Raw genomic sequence first — 27,045 nt, forward strand, 5'->3', positions numbered from 1 at the left:
ATCTGCATGGCAGGAAGGCCCTGGATTCCTAAAACTCCCCTTTGAAGAATGGCCTGTGAAAACAGCTGGAGAAGTTATCTCCTCAGTCACTGGAGATGTTTCAGCGCTTCAAAGGAAGGCATTTTTAGCAACAGTCTTGTCCGCCACAGCTCAGCCCTTGAAATGGCCCGCCCAAAACATCATCGCTCTCGTGAAACTAGTTGAACCAAAAAGATTCAGCTCTCTGACACGTCTGTGTGGAGCTCTTGGCTGGCTGAAGAGAGCAGTTGACATCTGGCTGAGCAAACGCACCCAGACCTCAGGAGCCCTAAAGTGGGAGGCAAAAACATGCCTCTCAACTGATGAAAGAGCTACCGCCTTCAACTTCTTGGCCCTCGAGGCCCAACACAACGTCAAGTTCCAAGACTCAACACTTGATCGCCTGGTCGTTCAAAAACATCCCACCACGGGTCTACTTGTCTGTGGAGGAAGAGTCCAGTCGTTGGATGAGGATAAAGTGACTGTACCACTGATCCCATACCAGTCATGGCTCGCAGCTCTTCTGGTCAACGAAGCTCATGAAGAAAATCATGAGGGCATCGCTGCAACTCTTCTGCGAGCACGGAAAAAGGCTTGGATAGTGCAGGGACGAAGACTCGTCAAAAAGGTGCAGAGCAAATGCATCACCTGCACAAAGCGTAGAGCAAAAATGTGCCAGCAAGTCATGAGCGACCTGCCCCCTGAACGCACCCAAAGAGCTTGCCCTTTCGAATTCACCACCCTTGACCTCTTTGGTCCCTTTGAGGTCAAGGATAGTGTGAAAAAAAGGACGTCAAAGAAGGTGTGGGGGATCATATTCTGCTGTATGGCCTCCAGAGCAGTCCATGCGGACCTCACTGATGACCAGTCAGCAGAAAGCTTCCTCCTGGCTTACACCCGTTTTGTCGCCCTGAGGGGGCATCCAAAGAAACTGTGGTCCGACCGGGGGACGAACTTCATCGGCACCAAACCAGCTCTACAGCAGTTCTACAAGCATCTGGATTGCCTGCAGACCTTATCCATGGAAAATGTGGCTGCAAGACATGGAACCGAGTGGAAGTGGGAGTTTCACCCGGCAGATGCACCACATAGGAATGGAGCTGCAGAGGCTGCTGTGAAGCTTCTGAAAAGGGCTCTCACGAACCTCGGTGGGACCACAGGGTCCTTCACATGGGGAGAGCTACAGACACTCCTTTACCAGGCTGCCAACTTAACCAACGAACGGCCAATCGATGCCAGGGCTCAAGAGCAGGAGAACTCCATCGAGTACCTGACACCAAACTCCCTCATCTTGGGTCGGGCAACGATGGTTGGAGACACGACTGGCCTTGACCTGGAGACCCATTCCTGGCGCCGGTTGCGGGCTATCCAAATTGGGGTGGATCGCTTCTGGGCAAAATGGAGGGAGCTTGCTGGCCCAAATCTCTTCGTTCGGCAGAAATGGCATCAGTCAGAGAGAAACGTTAGAGTCGGCGACCTTGTCTGGGTAGCTGACCCAAATGCCCTGAGAGGTCAGTTCCGCCTGGGCAGAATTCTCTCCGTCTTCCCTGACAACAAGGGGATCGTCCGAGATGCCGACATCACAATTTGCACTGGCATTCCCGCATCACAGTCGAGCAGCTGCAAGAAGAGCAGCTCTCCTTTGTCTACCACTGTGATAAAGAGGGATGTAAGAAGGCTCGTGGTCCTTCTTCCGGTGGAGGATCAAGGTCCTCTGCCTTAATCTGACATAGTGGTGTACGCCGAACGCTGCCACTATGTTCAGCACATGCACACACATGCATACATGCACGTACATACTCATGCACATTATGAAGAACTGCAAATCTGCATCATGCACTGGAAAAAAAAAAAGGACTCTGAAGGGAGAAATTAGTAGAAATTGTGACTTCATTGGATCTTGCGATCATTCAGTCAAGTGGGAGGTGTTTTGCGCACTGTCATTTTGGTGGAGGGTAGAAAACGTCAACACATGGGTGATCACAAGTAATGTTGCTCAGCTGATTAGGTGGGTGGGGACACTCACCTGGTTTGGTGTTTTGGCTTGCCGTTGGCTGGTAATATTCCGTGAAATGTGTTGATAAACGGGAGCGAGCACGCACAGAGACAAAATCCAATTGCATGCTGGAAGAGCGACGCACATCACCGGTAAGGTGCTGGGTTTAATATTCTCTCGCTGGTTTGTTGTTAACTGCTTGATCGTCAGCTGCTGTTTTTCAACTGGTCAGAAGTTAATGACTTTGTCACTATGGTCGCTTGGCTAGTGCGTTGTTTTAATCCTCCGATTAATGCTTAAGTTTACTTGTCTGAGATGACGGGACAAACTTTTGAATGGAAGCGCTATTGCACTTTGCTTCCTGATTCGCGTTGCATTCTGGGGGCTGTAGTCGTAGTTATTTCCAGTAGTGCATGATGGGAGATGTGGTTCACTTACTCGGCTTTGTAAATGGGTTCTTGTCTCTGCTACTTTGAACGTGATAATTGTAGTAATGGCTCTGGTGTTGTGTATGTAACGAAATGGATTAAGTGTAATGTCTGTTGTTTGTTATATAAATTAGCTGTTGTGCATTCTAATGTTGATGTTTATGGATCTTATTGGTAATGCTTTAAAGATTAATTATTTATACAAGCTGCAGATATTTATACAGTAATTTGCTGATGCTTTAAGGATGCATTTGTGTGTATTTATATGGATTGCTCATTTATATTACAATGACTTTCTATTTGTTATTTATATAATTATGGCATCTAATGCATAGCACAACTTCGGTGTTTTCCACAGGTTTATAACCTGCTGCCGTGTCACAAGTAAAGAGAGAAAAATAAACAAAACATTTGGACACTGAGTTATACCCAAGTCTCGCTCTTCTAGCGCCCTCTTCGGTGGGGACAAAACCACAGAAAACCGAACAGTGGTGGTGGACAGCTCTGTCTAGCACGTCAGTCCAAACCCTCCATATGTGTTCAGTTGTGTTGAGATCTGTTACTACAAAGGCCAGAGCGTATTATATACATTGTTTGTTTGTTTTCATACTCCGCAAACCGTTCACTGAGAACTCGTACCTTGCGTAATGGAGCATGGTCAACCTGGAAGAGACCACTCCCATTGGGATAGAGATATTTTCTCAAAGGATAAATGTTGGTCTACTGATCACACTTTTTCTCCTCTTGATCCCAGAGGGTTCTGTACTTCCATATGAAATCAAATAGTATTGTAATGTGCTATCGTTACGCCTTTGTGAACTAAACTCTCCGTGATTAGCTTAATCCTTAAAAGAGCACACGAGTTTATAGAACTTATCTTGCAGTTTGTTCACAGATCAATGGTAAAACCCACAGTGCTTATTTTTTTACTCAAGTATTCCCGGGCAATGATGGAAAAGACAATAAATAAGATTCAGTTCCGGATCTGAAAGCATTAGGCAGTCTACAAAAGAATAGCGTTGTTTTTCCCAGTTTATGTATCATCTCACCCGAATTTGGGTGAAGGCCATGTTGGGGGTGCGAAACACACAATTCTGATACTCCTCAAATGATTCCCTTCAACATTTAGGGACCATAATATACTTTTTATTGCATTAAGCAAGGTTTCCTGGGGGGGTCCTATGTGAATGAGCCACTGTAACTTAATTCTTTATTGCTCCCTTTTCTTCTCCGATGCAGAAAAGAGATCGTTTATGTGGCGTGTGAAGAAACGAGTGTCTGTGTGTATGTTGGCACGAAACTGTGTGCATACAGTGGATAATCCATTCCGTTAGCGTATCATGGAGCACGTAGAATATGTGGCTGTCTGTGAAATCCTTCATTTGTCTGTATGTGGACTTGTTTTGTATACCATGTGAGGAGTATTCCATCTGTGTAAGAGTACGTGAGTTAGCAGGTATCCTTGTGTTAATAAGTTCATTTTTCTTTTAACTCTAGCTCGTGATTAATTGATAGGCTGGTTTACAGATGGCATTAAATAGACCTGATTCCATCCATCCATCCACTTTGACATATCACTACACTACAGTGACGTGGCCGCTCTGGCGGCTTCAGCCATCGAAATGTCTAGGGAACATTACAGCAGTGGTTTCCCGTTGCCTTCTGTAGGGTTATTATAGAGGTTTTCTCCTCTCAGCCATTCACACTCGCACCTACGGACAATTTAGAGCCGCCAGTTAGCCTAACCTGCATGTCTTTGGACTGTGGGGGGAAATTTGAGCACTCGCAGGAAACCCACGCAGACACGGGGAGAACATGCAAACTCCACACAGAAAGGCCCTCGTCAGCCGCTGAACTCGAACCCAGAACCTTCTTGCTGTGAGGCGACAGTGCTAACCACTACACCACCGTGCCACCTATTGACCTGATTTGCCAAGTGAAAGCCTATTTTATTACACACTGCACTTATGCTGAATAATGTGTGTTTTCATAATTTGTTTTGAACTACTTCGACTACGGGCGGCATGGTGGTGTAGTGGTTAGCGCTGTCACCTCACAGCAAGAAGGTCCGGGTTCGAGCCCCGTGGCCGGCGAGGGCCTTTCTGTGCGGAGTTTGCATGTTCTCCCCGTGTCCGCGTGGGTTTTCTCCGGGTGCTCCGGTTTCCCCCACAGTCCAAAGACATGCAGGTTAGGTTAACTGGTGACTCTAAATTGAGCGTAGGTGTGAATGTGAGTGTGAATGGTTGTCTGTGTCTATGTGTCAGCCCTGTGATGACCTGGCGACTTGTCCAGGGTGTACCCCGCATTTCGCCCGTAGTCAGCTGGGATAGGCTCCAGCTTGCCTGCGACCCTGTAGAACGGGATAAAGCGGCTACAGATAATGAGAGGAGATGAGGAAAATGATTTTTGCTTGAATTTTTAGTAAGTTGGTTTAAAAAAAAAAACAGAGCAAATATTAAATGTATTACCTTTATATAAAAATGTGGGCGGCACGGTGGTGTAGTGGTTAGCGCTGTTGCCTCACAGCAAGAAGGTCCGGGTTCGAGCCCCGTGGCCGGCGAGGGCCTTTCTGTGCGGAGTTTGCATGTTCTCCCCGTGTCCGCGTGGGTTTCCTCCGGGTGCTCCGGTTTCCCCCACAGTCCAAAGACATGCAGGTTAGGTTAACTGGTGACTCTAAATTGACCGTAGGTGTGAATGTGAGTGTGAATGGTTGTCTGTGTCTATGTGTCAGCCCTGTGATGACCTGGCGACTTGTCCAGGGTGTACCCCGCCTTTCGCCCGTAGTCAGCTGGGATAGGCTTCAGCTTGCCTGCGACCCTGTAGAACAGGATAAAGCGGCTAGAGATAATGAGATGAGATGAGACAAGCTCCATCCAGGACATGGAGAACCAAAACCATTACATAAATCTCTATATGTCACATGTAAGGAAATTGATGAATTGTTTTGATAAATTTGGGTACTTTTTGCTTGTGAATGTGTCGATATAATAAAAAGAAAATCACACGTTGGATTGAAGATATAAAGTTTATCTTCTCGTGTTGAAAAACTCACATTTTTCATCCAAAATACATCATGGGTCTGAGTGACATTTCCCAATCTTTTACTCTGATGATGTCACTCCAAGTGTTTTCCCGCTGACAAGACACATGTTGTTAAAATGGTGAACCGGTTCAAAATGAAAATTCTTTTGATTAAGTTACTTTTTTTGTGCATGTGTCCATATAATATAAAGAGCGTTACACAGTGGTGCAAAGATATGAAGTTTATCTTCTCGTCTTGAAAATATTTTCACTCGGTCGCTTCACTCACTCGTGAATATGTTCACCACTCGAAGATAAACTTTATATTTTCGTGCAACCGTGTAATATCCTTTCTCTCTCTCTCTCTCTCTCTCTCTCTCTCTCTCCCTCATATATAATTTTTTAAACAGTTATTCCATGAAATCAAGTTGTACATAAGCCGATAGCCAACGAGGCGCGGCGCGTCAACTATAAGCCACGTATGATGAGATTGAGTAGAATAACTGTTTTGTTCTATCCACATTCACTGGATTTTGAGAAACGGAGCATTTTTCATTTTTTGCCAATTTGAAAAATAAGAACTTTATACAAACATCCGACAAAATCATTTCCACTTAGAATGTAAACAAACCAGTGAAATGACAGTAGCAATTTGTGAAAAGTGCGATAATAATTCTTGAAAAATAAAAAGGTATGTTCTTATCATCAAATACTTTCATTCCATGTTTTGTTGCTTCTTTTTTTTTGTATTTTTGGAGGTTTTGTTTTCGAGTAGGGTTTTTATTTCGTCCTGCAATTTTATTTTCGTTCTGCAACACGCTACGTCGTTTTGTTTTTCTCTGCTCACAGTATATGAGCTGATATCCTCGTAGTGAAGTAGCCAATCGGAGCGTGTGATTGCTCATATCCAGTGAATGTGAATAGAATAAAGGAATAAATAAATAAACACACACACGTTTTATATGGGTCTGTGTCAGAAACTGGGTACTGTGGGGGTACCCCACTAAATATACTCACAGTCAATAAACTATACGTTTTTGAATGGTGAAGTTGGTTTTAATTTGAAATAAAATTATGAAAAAATACAGATAAAATTAAATCTTTGACGTGAATACACTTCAGAATTTGGCAAAAATTCTGTAAATTTGTGGAAAAATGGTGGCTTGATCTGGGACATGATAAATGGTTGACTACATCGCATTCCCTTAAAAAGGTTCTAGTCCACTGAAAAGTCTACAGTTATCACTAATTAGGATGCAGTGCTGCAGCACAGCAACCTATGGGCTCCCCTAGGGGAGCCCATAGGTTGCAGTGCAAAGCACTGCAACTATTGTTCTTCTACGTGTTTCTTCTTCTTCTTCCGTATTCTTCTTCCTCCTACGCAAATTTCGATTTCAAATAACTCAATAACCGTACGTCGCACACAGACAAACAATATATCAAATCGTGCGGCTTGATCGGACTCGCTATGCTATTACTTTTCTCTACAGAATACGATTTTTTCGCGACGTAGTCGCGAAAAAATCGCCCAAAAAACCCCATTCATTTCTATGGAATTAATTGAAAAAAAAGCACTTTTTCAAACATCCACTGCTCTGGCATGCTTTCACCTAGAGACGTGATTCAAACTCTAAAACGTAGGAAAACTTCTCCTCTGTGGATCTGGCATCCAACTTTTCTGCTAGGTTCTACACTTTCGGATCAGTCCCGGCTCAAACGCCATGTGGGTTCCGGGAGAAAATCCGGCTTTTGAATGGGTGTCTATTGCGTTACACACCAGTGCAGCTCGTTAAGTCAGAGTGGAGAGAGCTTGAAAAAAAAGGTCAAACTTTCTCGCTTAAACTGTGTTTTCAGCCACAAATTTCCCTCTACAGACATGATTTTCTCAAAAGTAGTAGGAAAACTTGTCCTGATTCACACAATGTGTCTACCTAAACGATAGGATTTACAGTTTTTGAATGAGAAGCCTCAAACTGAGGAGAGCACAGGTGAGCGGCCTCACTGACTCCCATTATAAATGGGACAGAAAAGTCTCTCATTTTTAAGTTGTTCTAGTGTCGTCATTTTTAACACTACAGACAAAAAAATACATCATTTTATTCAGGAGACCCTTCTAGCGCTCACTGTGAAAGAATTTTGTGAATAGCTGCTTCCGTTGTCGAGTTATTTGTCATTGTTCGAGGCCTGGTCCGTAGTAAAACACAGCACAAAATTCAAGACCTTGTGTGTCTTAGCTCATTGACACCCATTATAAAAGTGACAGAAAAGTCTCTAATTTTTAACACTACAGACAAAAAATTACATCAGTCTATTCAGGAGACCCTTCTAGCGCTCACTGTGAAAGAATTTTGTGAATTTCTTTTTTTTGTGGAAAAAAAAAAACAGCCTCGGTCGGCATGACACTTCACCTTAGCCGCCCACTTTATTAGGAACACTTCTGTTCGTACATACAAACTACAAACACTCTTCTTAGAGTTTAGAGTTTATTTTATTTTTAAAAGGGACAGTGCACAAATTAAACATTATCCTTGTGGTAAGGACAGATGTCTGTCCCAGGTTATAGCAGTACATGCTAATTTCCGCCTGTAGTCACTTTGTTTATACTCTTGAATAGCTCTTCTTCATGACGGCTGCTGTCTCAAGCACACACATAATCATTGCATTGAAACATCATTGCAGGTCACACATTCACGGCCAGCAAACATGCGTGACCGAATTGCTTCGTGCACTGCATCCTCTCACAATTTCCCCTGGGGAATTGTCCGGTCTAGTTGTATTTTAAGTTGTAACTTTATACACCTAAGGGTTGGTGCGCTCACAGAATAATCATAACCGTAATAAAACATCATGCAAAATATTTGATCACGGTTGTAACTCCATTTTCCGCAGACCCAAAACCAATACGATCGTGTGTTTTGATCTAAACGGAAAGCCTCAGGGTCAAGGTCACTACCTCACCAAAAGTAATAACTTAAAATCACTACGCCATATAAAAATTTAGTTATAAATCTGCGATTTTGTTTTTTAATATGAAAGCTGAAAGTTAGGTATAGAATATGTTTCTTACAGAATATGTTACGATGGTAGCTGGTCTTGTATGAATTTCTGAGCTATAAAATGAGTCGTGGTCTATTTTTTACCGTAGCGTGTTATTTGTGTGCGGGGAAGGACACACATTAACAATTTGCATGTATAGAATGGAATTTTCCACTCCAACAGTTAGAAGTTGATCGCGCTTCCATTTGTGGTCTCTCTGTTACGCGAGTGACCTGTTCGGACGTTATCACTGAAAAGAATCTACGGCCAGTCATTTTGCCCCGCCCCTGCCTCGCGCTCCGTCCGGTGCGGTAGTGATGTCCCGTTGCTCACGCGCCGCAGCAGAGACCCGCGCGACCTTCAGCCGGTACAATCGCTGTTCTTTTACCACCGCCGTTATTCTCATCTTTCCGGTGTGTTCTTGATTTTTCCATTGTGCCCTATTTCGCCATATCAAATCCCCAAAATGTATCATAATATTCATATTTAAGTGAATAATCAATTCAGTCATCATAACTTGGCATTTTTAACCCAAGCAATCAAAAAGAGGAAATTTATTCAATATTTTCACTCATCTGTGAAGGAGGGGCTTTAATTCTTCATGATGTAGTTATTTTATATGTAAATCAATTTTACAAAAGCATTTGAATTGTAATTAAAAAAAATTTCCACAGTAGAGGCCAGATAAAGCAAGATACTATCTTTATTCTTATTAAACATGACAAAAGAAACATTGAGTGTTAGGTAAATGCAAAAAAAAAAGTAAAACAAGAAAAAGCACTCGGAGAGCACAGACCTCTGCCAAGAATCCTTTAAAAAAATCCGGGATCCAGAAGGTGATCCGGATCACCGCCAAAATTTAATGGATTGTTACTTGTGCCCAGTCACACCTTCTGGAAAAAATGTCAGAGCAATCTGTTCATAACTTTTTCCATAATGTCGCTAACAAACAAACCAACGCTACCGAAAGCATAACCTCCTTGGCGGAGGTAATTAGAAAATGTATTTTTTGACCATAATGTCTCAAATGAGAGACCAGTTTCTGAGACGGGGCCCATAAGCTCCTCGCTCTGCACTTCTGCACCATTTGCAGCATTTATTTTCTTTTGGACAAGGACAATTGTGCTTCTGTCCTTTTGGGCCTTGGTGTCGTGTGGTGCTGACTCGGTCCAGGTCAGCTCTGGCCACCGTCCCAACAAGCAGTGCATGATGCCCACTCAGGCAACCTATGGGTTGCTGGTATCACCTTCTTACAGTACTTCCCTTGCACAGAGGTACTCCTTTCTTTCATCAGACTGCTGATTCAGCTTGTTGTAGCCATACTGGCTGATGTTGCTAAAGGTTTGAGGTAGTCAAAGCCACAAGCAGTAGAATCTGCTGACCACATTCTTGAGGTCTCCTCAGTGAAGAGCTGTGGACTAAGAGGGATTAGGGGATTCTCAGAATGCTATGCTGCTATCCTCACCTAAAGACTTATCCACAGAAGCCAAACAGGCTTCCAGCTTGTGGTCAGTTGCTAGATGGATATGTTGAATTTATACAGCTTAGCTTCCAAACTCTTCCCTGGTTTCTTTGTGATGGATCTGATTGAATTGTAGCTGGTAAGGAAGCAGAATTTATTATTAATTCTATTTCCTCTCTTAAACTCTGTGGAGTTTGACGGTTTATTTATTTAAACTCCTTGAAGCCTGGGTCACAATCAGGTCATCCATGAAGGGTGTGATGGAAGGTTGCCACATGCCTTACTTGAATATAGACACTTCTACCTTCAATCTCAGCTGACATTCATGGCCGGTTCGAATCCCCTTCTCGAGGCTCTGCCACTGGGATGCAGAGACTCTCGGACTAAAACTGTTAGTAGTCCATCCATCATCAGGTGCTCTGATCTTACTTTGGACATGATGCAGGGTTTGAGCTACTTCGACAAGCTTGTGGCTGAACACAGCACAACCTGGTCCTCCCCTTATTGGCTCAGCCTTTGGCTGAAGCCTATAGAGGCACCTGTCTGTATATGTATGTTTAACCGAGTTCGAGCGTGTTTAAGACTGGAATCGCTACCTGAGGCTGGTACACCAATTACATAGTCACTGTGTGGTGTCGCCGCATACTGGCTATGTAGACGCCACATTATATAACCTCAGCTTGTGATGTAATCCTCCGTGGCCAAGCAGTCTCGAGTGCTGTCCAGGAAAGGAACAGATTTTGCAACGTCGATTCGAATCCTGGCGTCGACGTTAAAAGGCTGAGCTCAGATCTCTACAGTTCCCTAGGGAATCTGATCAGCTGAATCAGACATGTACCATGTGACACATCTGTCTGTCTTTCAAAATGAACAGCAACATGATCATGAACTAATTTGATTCTTCTTCCATTGCAGTCTACACCCCTTGCTTAGTCTGGCCGTTTTCCACACATCGATCTGCTTTGCTACAGTGTTTTTCAAACGTTTATTTTGAAAACTTGCTGAAATACTTTGCTCTGTCTGCATCCGGACTGTGGTCAACCAGTCGCTGAACGCTGACCAGGATCACTCGTACTGCGCTATTCTCTAAATATAATTTCATTAAAATGTAATGTTTTGTTGACTTAGAACTGTCCATTCAAGGTTCTATTTTTTTTTTTTTTTTTTTGTATCCTGAAAGTATTCATTCTTAAATGACTGGGTCTGAAGCAGTGAGCATACGTTTCTTATTGCGCCGTTGATACTTCATCTCTGACCTCAGGCAACTGCCTCCACCCATTGTTAAAATGTTTATAAAAAGCCACCCAAAGCTGATTAGAAAGCGATTTGTTATGAAGTGACGGAACAACGTCAGCTATCGCAACAGCTAAGAGAACCACTTAACTGCGATCTCTCACCGCTGTTATTGCTCCCGTGGCCCACATTGTTTTGTAGCTACGGCAGTGAGCTTGGTTTTCAGATAGAATTCAGGGCTCAGTCTGTCTTCCTTCTCTTCGATTTGTCCCGAAGCTCATAGCAGCACTTCGCTCTTGATCTTCCCTTGTTGATATTTATTTATTTTCCTCACTGTGCATATTTTGTGGTTATATTAATAAGGCCTCCTGGTATATGGTGACGAGCCAGAGAGCAAGTCTGCTTGTGCGGGCCGAGGCAGTGGGGAAGACCGGCGTCTGCTCCTAATTGAGGGAAAATGTGCAGCACATGGAGTTTGGTTGGCAGTTTGCTGAGGAGCGTGCGTGCAAGTGTGTGTGGAGGGTGCTTGAGGTCTGTTTCTGTGCAAGTGGCAGGGCATTCGGAGAGCATAAAAGGTTATGTGCACATTTATCATCTTGTGCGTTCTGTATATTTTTCCAGACTCGAGGGTTTTAGTTGCGTTCTTCTCTCCTTATAAAAGATGCTAAATAAGAATTTTATTTATTTATTTATTTATTAATTAATTTGTCGAATTTCGTCCTCGTAAAGTTGAGTTGTGAGAAAGTGAGTGAAACTCAAATTAAAAGTAAGGAAGGAAAAAAAGAACTACTGTATAATCTCTTCTGCCTCTAATGTTACTGTCTGTGGCAGGGTATTACATCTAATCTGCAGTTCCATCGGATCTCGCCGCCCATTTCTAAATAGCTGTACTGTTTGCAGAATTAATAGCAACGGAACCCGATATCTGATTAGAATCGCCACTTAATGAAAGATTAATGAATTTAGATACAGCATTTTTGTAAGTTTTTTTTTTTTTTTTTAAAGCGAAAGAATACGATATGTACCGTATGTGATGGGCTACATGATTAACATGATCCACACAGCACAATGGTTTATTGTAGGAGGTCCAGGAAAATTGAAGACACAAAAAACTTTGTGAACATCGATACAGCTTGGGATTTTTGCGAAGGTCGCAGGATGATTTTTTTTTTTTTTTTTAAATCAATCAGTCAGTCAATTTATTGCAGAAGACTTGATACTGGAGAATTATCGATGATTGTGGATTAATAGTGACACACTCCCTGTAAAATTATTAGATCATATCTTCCAATCAGTTTCCAAGTAAAGGAGGAACTGCATATGAAGTGCTGAGGGATGCTTTGCAGCTGTATTTGAGTAATCAGTGATCATCCTCTTCATAGGCCATATCCAGGAGTGTGAGAGAAATGCACTGAAATCTGATCAGTGATGCAGACACACACACACACACACACACACGAAAAGACACACTCTTGCCAGTAGCAGCACCTCCGCTGTGTGAGATCCAGGAGCAAAGAGAGCAAAATGGGTTCATTTGAACTCCCTCTCTGCTAAAAGGGCTTTATTGTGCAGCCCTCACTGCCTGAGAGGCTTAAGATAGGGATAAATATTGCAGAGACTGTGGAATTGCCAGGTGCCTTTTTCACACTTGGAAAATACTTTTCCAGCTTTCCCTTGACGTGGCATTAAAGGGGACAGGGCCAATGTATACTCAAGTTTGTGTAAATATTTAAATATGGTTATTTAAACATGACCACTTCTTTTGCACTTGAAGCTGATTCATAAGAAGAGTATTTGTATTAGTTTTCATTTTTCTATTCTTAATCAAAAGATCGCATCTATATTTATATTTACGCATGATTGTTTGTATTATATTATATTTATCTATATTAAGATGTTATAATTGAATATCATGTTGATTTGATTTGCAATATCTGCGTACTCTGCTGGGTGATATGTTGATGAATATCAATATTATGATATCTAATGGTGATATATCAGAAGTTTGGGTATGCCTTCGAATTCACTGGTTTTCATCCCCTGCTGGGGGAAAGGCCCGAAGGGGGATTATGTCGTGGCGATTTCCATCCGTCCATTCTGGGCAGGGTGCTGACCTTCTGAAATCAACTCCTCTCACAATTTTTGGAAGAATTTCACCAAACTTGGCAAAAGGCCTTGTTACAGTGGTGCTTGAAAGTTTGTGAACCCTTTAGAATTTTCTGTATTTCTGCATAAATATGACCTAAAACAACATAAGATTTTCACACAAGTCCTAAAAGTAGATAAAGAGAACCCAGTTAAACAAATGAGACAAAAATATTAGACTCGGTCATTTATTTATTGAGGAAAACGATCCAATATTACATATGTGAGTGGCAAAAGTATGTGAACCTTTGTTTTCAGTATCTGGTGTGACCCCCTTGTGCAGCAATAACTACAACTAAACGTTTCCGGTAACTGTTGATCAGTGCTGCACGCCGGCTTGGAGGAATTTTAGCCCGTTCCTCCGTACAGAACAGCTTCAGCTCTGGGATGTTGGTGGGTTTCCTCACATGAACTGCTTGCTTCAGGTCCTTCCACAACATTTCGATTGGATTAAGGTCAGGACTTTGACTTGGCCATTCCAAAACATTAACTTTACTCTTCTTTAACCATTCTTTGGTGGAACGACTTGTGTGCTTAGGGTTGTTGTCTTGCTGCATGACCCACCTTCTCTTGAGATTCAGTTCATGGACAGATGTCCTGACATTTTCCTTTAGAATTCGCTGGTATAATTCAGAATTCATTGTTCCATCAATGATGGCAAGCCGTCCTGGTCCAGATGCAGCAAAACAGGCCCAAACCATGATACTACCATCACCATGTTTCACAGATGGGATAAGGTTCTTATGCTGGGATGCAGTGTTTTCCTTTCTCCAAACATAACACTTTTCATTTAAACCAAAAAGTTCTATTTTGGTCTCATCCATCCACAAAACATTTTTCCAATAGCTTTCTGGCTCGTCCACTTGATCTTTAGCAAACTGCAGATGAGCAGCAATGTTCTTTTTGGAGAGCAGTGGCTTTCTCCTTGCAACCCTGCCATGCACACCATTATTGTTCAGTGTTCTCCTGATGGTGGACTCATGAACATTAACCAATGTGAGAGAGGCCTTCAGTTGCTTAGAAGTTACCCTGGGGTCCTTTGTGACCTCGCTGACTATTACACGCCTTGCTCTTGGAGTGATCTTTGTTGGTCGACCACTCCTGGGGAGGGTAACAATGGTATTGAATTTCCTCCATTTGTACACAATCTATCTGACTAGATTGGTGGAGTCCAAACTCTTCAGAGATGGTTTTGTAACCTTTTCCAGCCTGATGAGCATCAACAACGCTTTTTCTGAGGTCCTCAGAAATCTCCTTTGTTCGTGCCATGATACACTTCCACAAACGTGTTGTGAAGATCAGACTTTGATAGATCCCTGTTCTTTAAATAAAACAGGGTGCCCACTCACACCTGATTGTCATCCCACTGATTGAAAACACCTGACTCTAATTTCACCTTCAAATTAGCTGCTAATCCTAGAGGTTCACATACTTTTGCCACTCACAGATATGTAATATTGGATCATTTACATATACATTTACATGAATGTTTTAGGTCCTATTTATGCAGAAATATAGAAAATTCTAAAGGGTTCACAAACTTTCAAGCACCACTGTATATGTCGGTAGTAGGCATATTATTTTGTTCAATTCGGTCGCATTTTACCAGAGTTACAGCCCTTGATTAACAACCTTGTACTTTCACAATTTCATGAAGGTGTTTTTTCCTTCTGACATCAACTCCTCTCTCAATTTTTGGACAAATTTCTCAAAGCTTGGCAAAAGGCCTTGTTTTATGACGGTAATACGCATATTGCGATTTTAATTTAGTTTGTGAAAATTTTACCAGAGTTTTGACTCTTGATTAAATAACTTGTACTTTGGCAATTTCATGAGGGTGTAAGTTCTTCTGAAATCAACTTCTCTCACACTTTGTGGAGGAATTTCACCAAACCTGGCAAAAGGCTTTGTTATATGACGTTTATACGCATTTTGAAATTTCGTTTAGTTTGGGCAAATTTTACCAGCGTTATGCCCTTGATTATTAACAAACTTTACTATGGCAATTTCATCAAGGTGTGATTGCTTTCTGAAATCAACTTCTCTCACAATTTTTGGAGGAATTTCATGTAATTTGGCAAAAAGTTTTTATCCCCCGCTGGGCGAAAGGCTCAAAGGGGGATTATGTCGTGACGATGTCTGTCTGTCTTGGGAAGGGCGCGCACCTTCTGAAATCAACTTCTCTCACAGTTTTTGGAGGAATTTCACGAAACTTGACCGGATTCTTTGTTATATGTCGGTCATACGCATATTACAATTTTGTTCAATTCAGCCGCATTTTACCAGAGTTATGGTCTAGTTGCCAGCGGGGGATATTGTGCTCTCAGAGCACTCTTGTTGTTTATTTTTGTTAATTGAAAGACATTTCATGTCTTAAAGTAATGATGGACTGCAAAATATATATTTTCCCTCTTTTCAGAATGAAATTTTTACATTTTTTATAAATAAAATATTTAGCAAGCAAGATTTATTTACTTTTGATAGACATTAGTGGTAGACATTAAAATACTTCTGCTGTTTTGCAGTTTGTTAGCAAACCTGTACATGGTGATACACGTCATGTTTTGTAGAAATACCTTCAAGAATATATGATATGGGGGGCGTCGTGGCTCAGGTGGATAAGGCGCCATACCATAAATCCAGGGACCCGGGTTTGATTCCGGCCCGAAGTCATTTCCCGATCCCTCCCCGTCTCTCTCTCCTGCTCATTTCCTGTCTCTACACTGTCCTATCCAGTAATAAAGGTGAAAAAAGCCCAAAAAAAATCTTTAAAAAACAAAAGAATATATGATATGATGTTTCTCTCATCGTTCACCCGTATTCAGCCATAAAAAATACACATGCAGTGTTTTAAGATGCCAAATCTCATTTTCAGTCACCAAATGGACACTCACCGGCCACTTTAATACGAACTTGTTCATGATTCTAGCGCTACGTTCACACTGCAAGGCTTAATGCTCAATTCCGATTTTTTTGTGAAATCCGATTTTTTTGTGAGGTCGTTCACATTAACAAATATATGCGACTTGTATGTGATCCTCAGTATGAACGAAAAGCGACCTAAAAGTGTTCCGCATGCGCATTGCAGGATACGACGACGTCACACGCAGTGAGCATGGCCAGTGTTTATGGAAGTAAAACCGCCCGGTTGCAGTATGACCCATCCAATCTAGCTTGAATAGCTGTATCCCCCCAAATGGAAATCAGCTCCCTAACCTCTGCGTCCTTCCATTGAGAAGATTCAGAACCTTCACAGCCCAAAGCGTCCCTCACATTGATGTCATGCGCAGGGGCGCAGATACGTTTTTTGAACTGGGGGGGACAAAAAACTGGGGGGGACAAAGCTGCCAGCAAACCAACCCCAACCCCGATATGCCTGTCAAACTTGTTGTGGGTTACCATAGCAACCAAGCTCGAGCTCGCAACCTGTGCAGTCTGCGCAGCTCAACCAACCGAATATCAGTCTTTGTTTTATGTGAATTGTTGCAACTATGTATACACTGCCGTGCACCTCAATAAACCGAATGGTAATTAGTCTTTTGATTTTTCCGTGAGGTTTGCCTTATACAAAGAAAGACAGCATTGGCGTTTTTTCCTCCCTATAAGTGGGGGGGACCGAGCGAGGTGAATTTAAATCTGGGTGGGACGAATCCCACCCGTCCCACCCTCTATCTGCGCCCGTGATTATGCGCCATGTTGTTGTAACTTTTTTGAGAGACCCGCCGCCTACTTCAGCGCAGAATAGTGACGTTTGTGGCTTGTTGATGACGTGTAAGTCGGATGAATGCGACCTGGCGGTTCAGACTGAAGTCGCATATGAAAAGAGCGGATAGGAATCGGAATTAGGACCACATATCCAAACGGCCTGGGTCGGATTTGAAAAAATCGGATCTGTGTCATTCATATTGTCAATAAAAGATCGGATACAGGTCACATATGGGCGAAAAGATCGGATTTGAGTCACTTCAGCCTGCAGTGTGAACGTAGCCTTAGAGTCCTGTTGTTGGCTGGCAGGAGTGGAACCCAATGTGCTCTTCTTCTGTTGCATGCTGAGATGATTTTCTTCTCACCACAGTTGTAAAGAGTTGCTATGAGTTGCTATAGCCTTCCTGGCCGCTTGAACCAATCTGGCTGTTTTCCTCTGATCTCTCTCATCAACAAGGCGTTTGTTTCCACCCACAGAACTGTCTCTCACTCACTCAGTGTTTTTTGTTTTTCGCGCCATTCTGTGTAAACTCTAGAGACTGTTGTGTGTGAAAACCCCAGGAGATCAGCAGTTTCTGAAATACTCAAACCAATCCATCTGGCTCAAACCGACACCCATGCCACAGTGAAATAAAGTCACACTTTGAGATCACAATTTTTCCCGTTCTGATGTTTGAAGTGAACATTTGCATCTTGATTTGCACCTGAATGATTTGATGCATCGTGCCGCTGTCAAGATCGACTGATTTTAGATAACTGCATCAAACAGCAGGTGTAGGGTGCTCCTAATAAAGTGGCTGGTGAGGGTGAGTGTTTATTTTTGGCATAAAATTGCTTGAAGTCAAAAAAGGTGTCTGAATAAATGCATATGATTTTGCTACACACCATTTACACATTTTCAGTTAAATATAATCGAAATAATCAATGTATGTCTGGCAAAAGTGATACACTGACAGTTTTTGCACAAATTTGCCAGTCGAGCCGAGGATTTTGTTTGTGAATTATGAAATGCTTATTATTAAATATTTATTGAATTGACAAATGTTAGATTTAAAAAAAAAATAATAATTTTATTTTCTAAAAATGTTTCAATTTTATGATTTTATCAAAATCTAATCAGAAAAGACCACAATCCTTATTACTTTACTTGGGCACTTGTATCCTATTTTTGTTTTACACTTAATTCTAGTGCTGTCAGTTGTCTCCAGGCTTTTAGTGTTTTAATTATGGGCTTAATGGCTTTACCCTCTGAGTGCACCTACAGTCAAGCCGGAAAGTCTACACACCCCTTTCACCTTCTCCACGTTTTATTACGTTACAGACTTCTTCTACAATTGATTTGAGTTCATTTTTTTGTCACAAAATTCTACACAAAATGGTCCATAATGACAAACTGAAAGCAGGTTTTTAGGACATTTGTGCTAATTTATCCAAGATCAAAATGTAAAATATCATATGTACACAAGTGTGCACACCCTTTGATATGACACCCAAATGTGAGCTGAGGTGCATTTTGTTTCCACTGATACTGCTTGAGATGTTTCTCCAACTTAATTGGAGTCCACCTGTGGTAAATTCAATTGATTGGACACGAGTGTGGATTGCCAACACCTGCCTGTATAAGGTCCCACAGTTGACAGTACATGTCAGAGCAAACTCCAAGCCATGGGGTCAAAGGAATTATCTGCAGATCTCAGAAACAGGATTGTGTCAAGGAATAGATCTGGAGAAGGGTACAGAAAAATTGCTGCAGCTTTACAGGTCCCAAAGAGCGCAGTGGCCACCATCATTTGTAAATGGAAGAAATTTGGAACCACCAAGAATCTTCCTAGACCTGGCCGCCTGGCCAAACTGAGCAATTGGGGAAGGCGGGCTTTGGCCAGGGAGGTGAGCAGGAACCTGAGGGTGACTCTGACAGAGCTCCAGCATATCCTTGTGGAGATGGGAGAACCTTTCAGAAGATCAACCATCCAGGCAGCACTCCACAAATCAGGCCTTTATGGTAGAGTGGCCAGATGGAAGCCACTCCTTAGTAAAAGGCACGTGACAGCCCGCTTGGAGTTTGCCAAGAGGCACCTAGAGGACTCTCAAACCATGAGAAACAAGATTCTCTGGTCTGATGAAACCAAAATTGAACTTTTTGGCCGTCACGTCTGGAGGAAACCAGGCACCGCTCATCACCTGGCTAATGCCATCCCTACAGTGAAGCATGGCGGTGGCAGCATCATGATGTGGGGATGTTTTTCAGCAGCGGGAACAGGGCGACTAGTCCTGATAGAGGGAAAGATGAATGCAGCTAAGTACAGCGAGATCCTTGAAGAAAACCTGCTCCAGAGCGCTCTGGACCTCAGACTGGGGCGAAGGTTAACCTTCCAACATGACAATAACCTGAAGCACACAGCTAAGAGAACAAAGGAGTGGCTTCGGAGGAAGTCTGTGAATGTCCTTGAGTGGCCCAGCCAGAGCCCAGACCTGAATCCGATTGAACATCTGTGGAAGGAGCTGAAAATGGCTGTGTACCGATGCGCCCCATCCAACCTTACGGAGCTTGCAAGGACATGCCAAGAGGAATGGGCAAAAAGGTCCAGAATCAAGTGTGCCAAGCTCGCACCTTCTTTCCCAAGATGTCTTGAAGTCGTAATTGCTGCCAAAGGTGCATCAACCAAGTATTAGGTTAAGGGTGTGTACAGATATCTCATCTCATCTCATCTCATCTCATTATCTGTAGCCGCTTTATCCTGTTCTACAGGGTCGCAGGCAAGCTGGAGCCTATCCCAGCTGACTACGGGCGAAAGGTAGGGTACACCCTGGACAAGTCGCCAGGTCATCACAGGGCTGACACATAGACACAGACAACCATTCATACTCACATTCACACCTACGGTCAATTTAGAGTCACCAGTTAACCTAACCTGCATGTCTTTGGACTGTGGGGGAAACCGGAGCACCCGGAGGAAACCCACGTGGACACGGGGAGAACATGCAAACTCCGCACAGAAAGGCCCTCGCCGGCCACGGGGCTTGAACCCGGACCTTCTTGCTGTGAGGCGACAGCGCTAACCACTACACCACCGTGTCACCTGTGTACAGATATGTAACCCCTAAATAACCTATTTTTGTCAGTAAAATAAAATTTACATATTTTCTAAAAACCTGTTTTTACTTCGTAATTATTGGCAATTGTGCATATATGTTTGAGGCAAAAAATGAACTCAATCTATAGTAGAATAAGTCTGTAACGTAATAAAACATGCAGAAGGTGAAAGAGGTGTGCAGACTTTCCGGCTTGACTGTACCTTTTAATAAAGCCCTCGATTAAAGTCTCTTTAGGATCTGAGAGTGATGGTTAATAAGTTCCACTAAGATTTAATGTTACTGTGGAGAAATAGATCTGAATCTGATTTTTTTTTTTTTTTTTGTAGTGTAGCACTTATTTGTTCTGTAGCAGCAAAAATAATTACAGGCTAATGAAAATCCATAATCATTCGACTATGTCTAACACAATAGCAGCAGCTATTCAAGTGTCCAGCTACCTTTATTGAGTGCACACATTATATGACAATACATTAATGCATTCTTTTTCAGTAAGTGCTTTATCTTGTGGTGGGTCTAGAGCCGGCCAATCAGCATAATCAAGCCACCGACTGGCATATTGTGAGGAGAGCAAACTAGACTCCACGCTGACAGTAACCCAAGCTCAGAACCTGAGACCTTGGAGTTATATAACAATACACTGAAATATAATCATAGAATGACGTGAACATGAGTGTTTTACTGGGAAATACGCCACTTGGATTTTTCGTATAAGCTACATCCAGGACATGGAGATTCAAAACCGTGACCTAAATCTCTGTATGTCACTTGTGAGGAAATCGATTAATTGTTTTGATAAATTTGGGTACTTTTTGTTTGTGAATGTGTCTATATAATAAAAAGAAAATCATACGTTGGCTTGAAGATAAGATGTTTTTCTTCTCGTGTTGAAAAACTCGCATTTTTTTATATGAAATACATTGCGTATCTGAGTGAGATATTTAAATAATATTGGCTGACATTGAGTGGTATATCAGAGATATTCCATTCAGCTAGAATGATATTAAATGAGTCGAAGACGAGTTGAATGGAATATATCTGATATACCACAAAAAAGTTGTTGTTGTTATTATTATTATTAATAAACATACACACTTTTTTTTTATATCAGCATTCTCAAAGGCCAACGCTAGCTTACCCGCAAGTTGTCGCCATCAGCACAGCAGTGAAGTCGCCTTCCAGCCGGTGTAGCATTCATCAGTAGTGTTAGCGAATACTAATAAAGCGGTCAAGCCAGTGCTATCGAGAGCAAGTAGCACAGGCTAACGACCAAGAAACTAACATTTCTGTCTCCAGATTCTTCTTCCACACACGCTCACCACAGTATTTTTCATTCAGACTTAAGTATTCATTTCTCAATGTAATTTACTTAGTTACTTTTCAGATCAACATCGACAACTACACACAACGGAGCGACCTGGCAGCCTGCCACTAATCCCTTGCAAAATCCTTTGCCCTGTTACTTTTTTGCTGTGTCTGGCTATGTTTTGGCTGAGCTCAAGTTCAGGTTCGCCACTGTTTGTAAATATGCGTGAAGAATATCTAACAAAGTTTTGGTAGCCTTTTGGATGTTCGTGTCTTTCTCTTTCCCGGCGAACAAAGAAATGCTTCTGTGCATACGCAGCAGAAATCTTCCTCATCGGATATTCTCATCAGCTCCGACGTGCGACGTCATATGCAATATCGTAAACCATATTCAACGCTCATTATCCATTGGGTCGAGTGGCATAATACACGTAGGATGAGCGATATGCTAACAATATTACATGCTCTCAAACCAAACGAATGAAACCTGCTAGAAGGGAATAGAACACGTTTTTATTCCATCGAAAAAGTGTCCTGTATGCATAACAAGTCCCGATATTTCACTCCGATGACGTCACTCCCAGTGTTTTCCCGCTGACTAGACGTGCGTTGTCAAAATGGCAAACCGGGTCAAAATTTTAATTCTTTTGATGAACTTGTGTATTTTTTTTTGTGGATGTGTCTATCTTCTTGTTTCTTTTTTCTATATAATAAGCAGCAAAGTTTGTTTGTTCGTTTTGAGCTAACGTCACCATTTCTCGACAGATTTTCACCAAATTTGGCAAGTAGGTCCGGGGATGACCTGGAATTTTGCAGATATAAGCAAAATTCATGTACGGGCCCAAGGGAGGTCCCTGGGGGGGGCACAACATCCACCCACCCCCTCCCTCAGTGCCTTTGATGTTACATTTATCAACACAAACTCTTGACAGATTTTCACTAAACTTGCCACGTAGGTACAGGAGATAGCCGCAATTTGGAAGAACTCAGAAATTCCATATTTGGGCCCCAGGGGGTCCCCGGTGGGCCCCTGGGTGGTGGATGTTTGGATTTTTGTTTGTCTTGAGTTAACATATTGTATATCATATACTAAAAAATATTACATCGGTGGGGGTTTATAGCATCAATGAAGCTGACTTTATGTTAGGACTGATAATGTTGTAGTCATGTTGTCTGTTGTTGCCCAAATGAGGATGGGTTCCCTTTTGAGTCTGGTTCCTCTCGAGGTTTCTTCCTCATGTCGGCTGAGGGAGTTTTTCCTTGCCACCATCGCCACAGGCTTGCTCATTGGGGATAGATTAGGGATAAAATTAGCTCATATTTTAAGTCGTTCAAATTCTGTAAAGCTGCTTTGCGACAGTGTTTATTGTTAAAGGCGCGAAACAAATAGACTTGACTTGACGTCTGAGGGTAACCTGCTGGTATAATAGAAAGAACGTTACATGGTGGCGCAAAAATATGAAGTTTATCTTCTCGTGTTGAAAATATGTTCACCACTTGAAGATAAAGTGCATATCTTTGCGCAATGGTGTAATCTCTATGTATCGTACTCTATAACAATGTTTTGTAGTATTATGTGGCTTGTTATAGCTGAGCAGTGAGCATACGTACATGAGAAGTATAACCTTAGTGGCGAGTAGTTACAAGGTACTGCTGGGAGCCTAATTGAAGGTGCAAGAATAAATGGCCATGCAGCATCTGCTGTAATGTAAGAGGGCAAACAGATGATGACATGGCTGACTAAGAACATTGCAGATGTTGGCTTTCATAATTCTAATTTGAATGCCATTTTAATAATTTGAGTTTAATATTTAGAAGCCCGCATTTGATTCTCAGAACAGATGTATTTTTTTTTTCTTTCAGCAAGTTTATGAAAGGCACATTCTAGCATATTTTATATTGTTGTTTTTGCCATGACTTTATCTCTGCACATGTTTGCTTTGAAGACTGGCCCAGTTTTGCTTTAAAACTATATCTAATAACATTTTATTGAGTTTATGAGTACGTCTGTAAATGTTTCTTATCTTGGTCTGTCTTCAATCTCCTTCGTTAGGTTGGGTATATTGAATTTAATCCACGCTATTCTTAGTAATTGTCTTTGGAATAGAATATTCTTCAGATGATTTGGATATTTAATATACGCTTAATCAGTAGCAGAAATATGCATACGGTCACAAGACAGCCTGTGTAGCTCATGATGAGGCCTCTTCAGTGGCTGCTTCCATGTTGGGATGCTTGAGAAGTTGGCTGCTCTTCTATCCACCAAGCTAATTTCATAAGCGTGTGTGTGTGTGTGCGTGCGTGCTTGCTTCTGTCTGCAGAATTGTATGGTTTTGATGTTCTCATCGATTCCAACCTCAAGCCATGGCTCCTGGAAGTGAACCTCTCTCCATCACTGGCATGGTGAGTGACATTGGTTTTGACACTATAAGCTCATACTTGTGTATCATTAGTTTTTCCAGTTTTTCATGTGCTTGGATTTTATATAGCACTTCATTTAGTTAAACAATTTGAGTTAAGTTGTAATTTGGTAAAGTTTGATTCTATCCAATCGTGTCTGCTTTTAATTATTATTGTCTTTTATGTACTTTGTATTGATTTCAACATGCTATGTTGTTCTTTTAACATGAGGTAATTCCATGGTTATTATTCAGTCATGTGGGGTTTTTAGTAAACCTTTACCGTATATTTTTCACCTGTTTGATGCAGATAAAAATTATTATATTTAAACCTAAAGTGGTGCTTGAAAGTTTGTGAACCCTTTAGAATTTTCTATATCTCTGCATAAATATGACCTAAAACAACATCAGATTTTCACACAAGTCCTAAAAGTAGATAAAGAGAACCCAGTTAAACAAATGAGACAAAAATATTATACTTGGTCATTTATTTATTGAAGAAAATGATCCAATATTACATATCTGTGAGTGGCGAAAGTATGTGAACCTCTAGGATTAGCAGTTAATTTGAAGGTGAAATTAGAGTCAGGTGTTTTCAATCAATGGGATGACAATCAGGTGTGAGTGGGCACCCTGTTTTATTTAAAGAACAGGGATCTATCAAAGTCTGATCTTCACAACACATGTTTGTGGAAGTGTATCATGGCACAAACAAAGGAGGTTTCTGAGGACCCCAGAAAAAGCATTGTTGATGCTCATCAGGCTGGAAAAGGTTACAAAACCATCTCTAAAGAGTTTGAACTCCACCAATCCACAGTCAGACAGATTGTGTATAAATGGAGGAAATTCAAGATCATTGTTACCCTCCCCAGGAGTGGTCGACCAACAAAGATCACTCCAAGAGCAAGGTGTGTAATATTTGGCGAGGCCACAAAGGACCCCAGGGTAACTTCTAAGCAACTGAAGACTACATTGGCTAATGTTTATGTTCATGAGTCCACCATCAAGAGAACACTGAACAATAACGATGTGCATGGCAGGGTTGCAAGGAGAAAGCCACTGCTCTCCAAAAAGAACATTGCTGCTCATCTGCAGTTTACTAAAGATCACGTGGACAAGCCAGAAGGCTATTGGAAAAATGTTTTGTGGACGGATGAGACCAAAATAGAACTTTTTGGTTTAAATGAGAAGCGTTATATTTGGAGAAAGGAAAACACTGCATTCCAGCATAAGAGCCTTATCCGTCTGTGAAACATGGTGGTGGTAGGATCATGGTTTGAGCCTGTTTTGCTGCATCTGGGCCAGGGCGGCTTGCCATCATTGATGGAACAATGAATTCTGAATTATACCAGCAAATTCTAAAGGAAAATGTCAGGACATCTGTCCATGAACTGAATCTCAAGAGAAGGTGGGTCATGCAGCAAGACAACGACCCTAAGCACACAAGTCGTTCTACCAAAGAATGGTTAAAGAAGAATAAAGTTAATGTTTTGGAATGGCCAAGTCAAAGTCCTGAACTTAATCCAATCGAAATGTTGTGGAAGGACCTGAAGTGAGCAGTTCATGTGAGGAAACCCACCAACATGGAATGGGCTAAAATTCCTCCAAGCCGGTGTGCAGGACTGATCAACAGTTACCGGAAATGTTTAGCTGCAGTTATTGCTGCACAAGGGGGTCACACCAGATACTGAAAGCAGAGGTTCACGTACTTTTACCACTCACAGATATGTAATATTGGATCATTTTCCTCAATAAATAAATGACCAAGTATAATATTTCTGTCTCATTTGTTTAACTGGGTTCTCTTTATCTACTTTTAGGACTTCTGTGAAAATCTGATGATGTTTTAGGTCATATTTATGCAGAAATATAGAAAATTCTAAAGGGTTCGCAAACTTTCAAGCACCACTGTATGTTCTGAAAATTCAAAAAGTACCTACAGCTCTCAGTACAGACTTGGCAGATGTCCGTCTTTCATGGATGAGCAAGGCTTCTGATACAGTGATACGATAGAGATAATGACCCGCATTTTGAAATGTCACCATGTAAGGCATTAAGCTGTGCATTTTACAGAGTGTCTGAAAAGTTCCAGGGTAAAAGTCCGTATACAGTAGTTAATTTTGTTCCCCTTCTGCTCGACACATTTTCTCACCAGCAGTATCATGTTTTTCTCGCTTTTGCTCAACATGTTCCTATAGGTTCCTCACTTTTCAAAACCCCTGTAGAGGCTGGCAATGCTGCACTTCACGTCTTTATTAGATATCTGTTTAACTTTTCCCTCAAAGGTTACATTTCCTATGCGTCCTCCATTACTGCAAGAACTGTGTAGTACTAAAAAGCAATGATTCAACATAAAATGTGTTAGATCTACCCACGTATTTCTCGCAGTTTTTTAAAACCCCTGACTCAAAGACTGTCTTTATTTTGGTTTGGCAAATGGAAACAGAAATTCTTAATGAAGTCTCAAACGAGTCGAGGGTTTTCCCCAAAACACTACTTTGAGTGTAAGTATACTGTAAACATGCCTATAAACATTTTGTACAGTGATTCTTAAAATAGCCCAAGTTTCTGTTACAGTTTCCTGTTTCCTGCATTTTCTCTTTTAGAGTCGGTAAATTTTTTGGCAAACTAGTTTAAAGCCTCACTTGACTTGTGGAAATAGACTTTGCTGTTCTTTTTCAGTAAAATGTCACTGAAATGTATATTTTGTACCCTGCCTGTGAGGCTTTGCAATAAAAGGGGTTCGGTTGGATGCTGTGTAAGATTCATATGAGCCTTATTTGCTAATTGACTTCAGAGTGCAGGGTTCTAACTAGACCAAAATATCAGCGTAGTGGAACCAGTCATAACGGCCAGGGGTTTGGGGACTCGCCTTAGGCCCCTGAAGGCTCATGGGTTCTACATGAAAGTCACTCTTTTTTTTTTTTTTTTGTAATATTAGTGAGATTTTTTTCCCCCTCCTGAAAAGTTGCTGTGATTGAACACTTATTATAATTAATATTCAACCATATTAGTGACATATTTATGGAATAAGAGTAAAACAACCAGATGTTCACCAAGTGTCAGCTTTATTTTCAGCTTCAGCCATTCAATTACAGTACATGACTATCCAGATCAAACTCGTATCACACCTTCGACTACTGACTGTTATTCCGACAGTTTCAATGCACCATGTTGCGTCCCCAAAAAAATTGCCGGGGACCG

At 41.7% G+C, this 27,045-nt stretch overlaps 1 protein-coding gene across 7 annotated transcripts in view; it reads left to right on the plus strand.

Annotated features, from left to right (window-relative positions):
* ttll5 (tubulin tyrosine ligase-like family, member 5) overlaps positions 1–27,045 on the plus strand; it is a 231,636-nt gene that overhangs the window by 51,585 nt on the left and 153,006 nt on the right. For all 7 annotated transcript variants that reach the window (XM_060934635.1, XM_060934633.1, XM_060934636.1 and 4 more), the window contains one exon: positions 23,764–23,845. In XM_060934635.1, coding sequence (XP_060790618.1) covers positions 23,764–23,845 — 82 coding nt within the window. The remainder of the gene's footprint in view (positions 1–23,763; positions 23,846–27,045) is intronic.

This window comes from Neoarius graeffei, chromosome 11 (genome assembly GCF_027579695.1).
Source record: "Neoarius graeffei isolate fNeoGra1 chromosome 11, fNeoGra1.pri, whole genome shotgun sequence".
Lineage (NCBI taxonomy): Eukaryota > Metazoa > Chordata > Actinopteri > Siluriformes > Ariidae > Neoarius > Neoarius graeffei.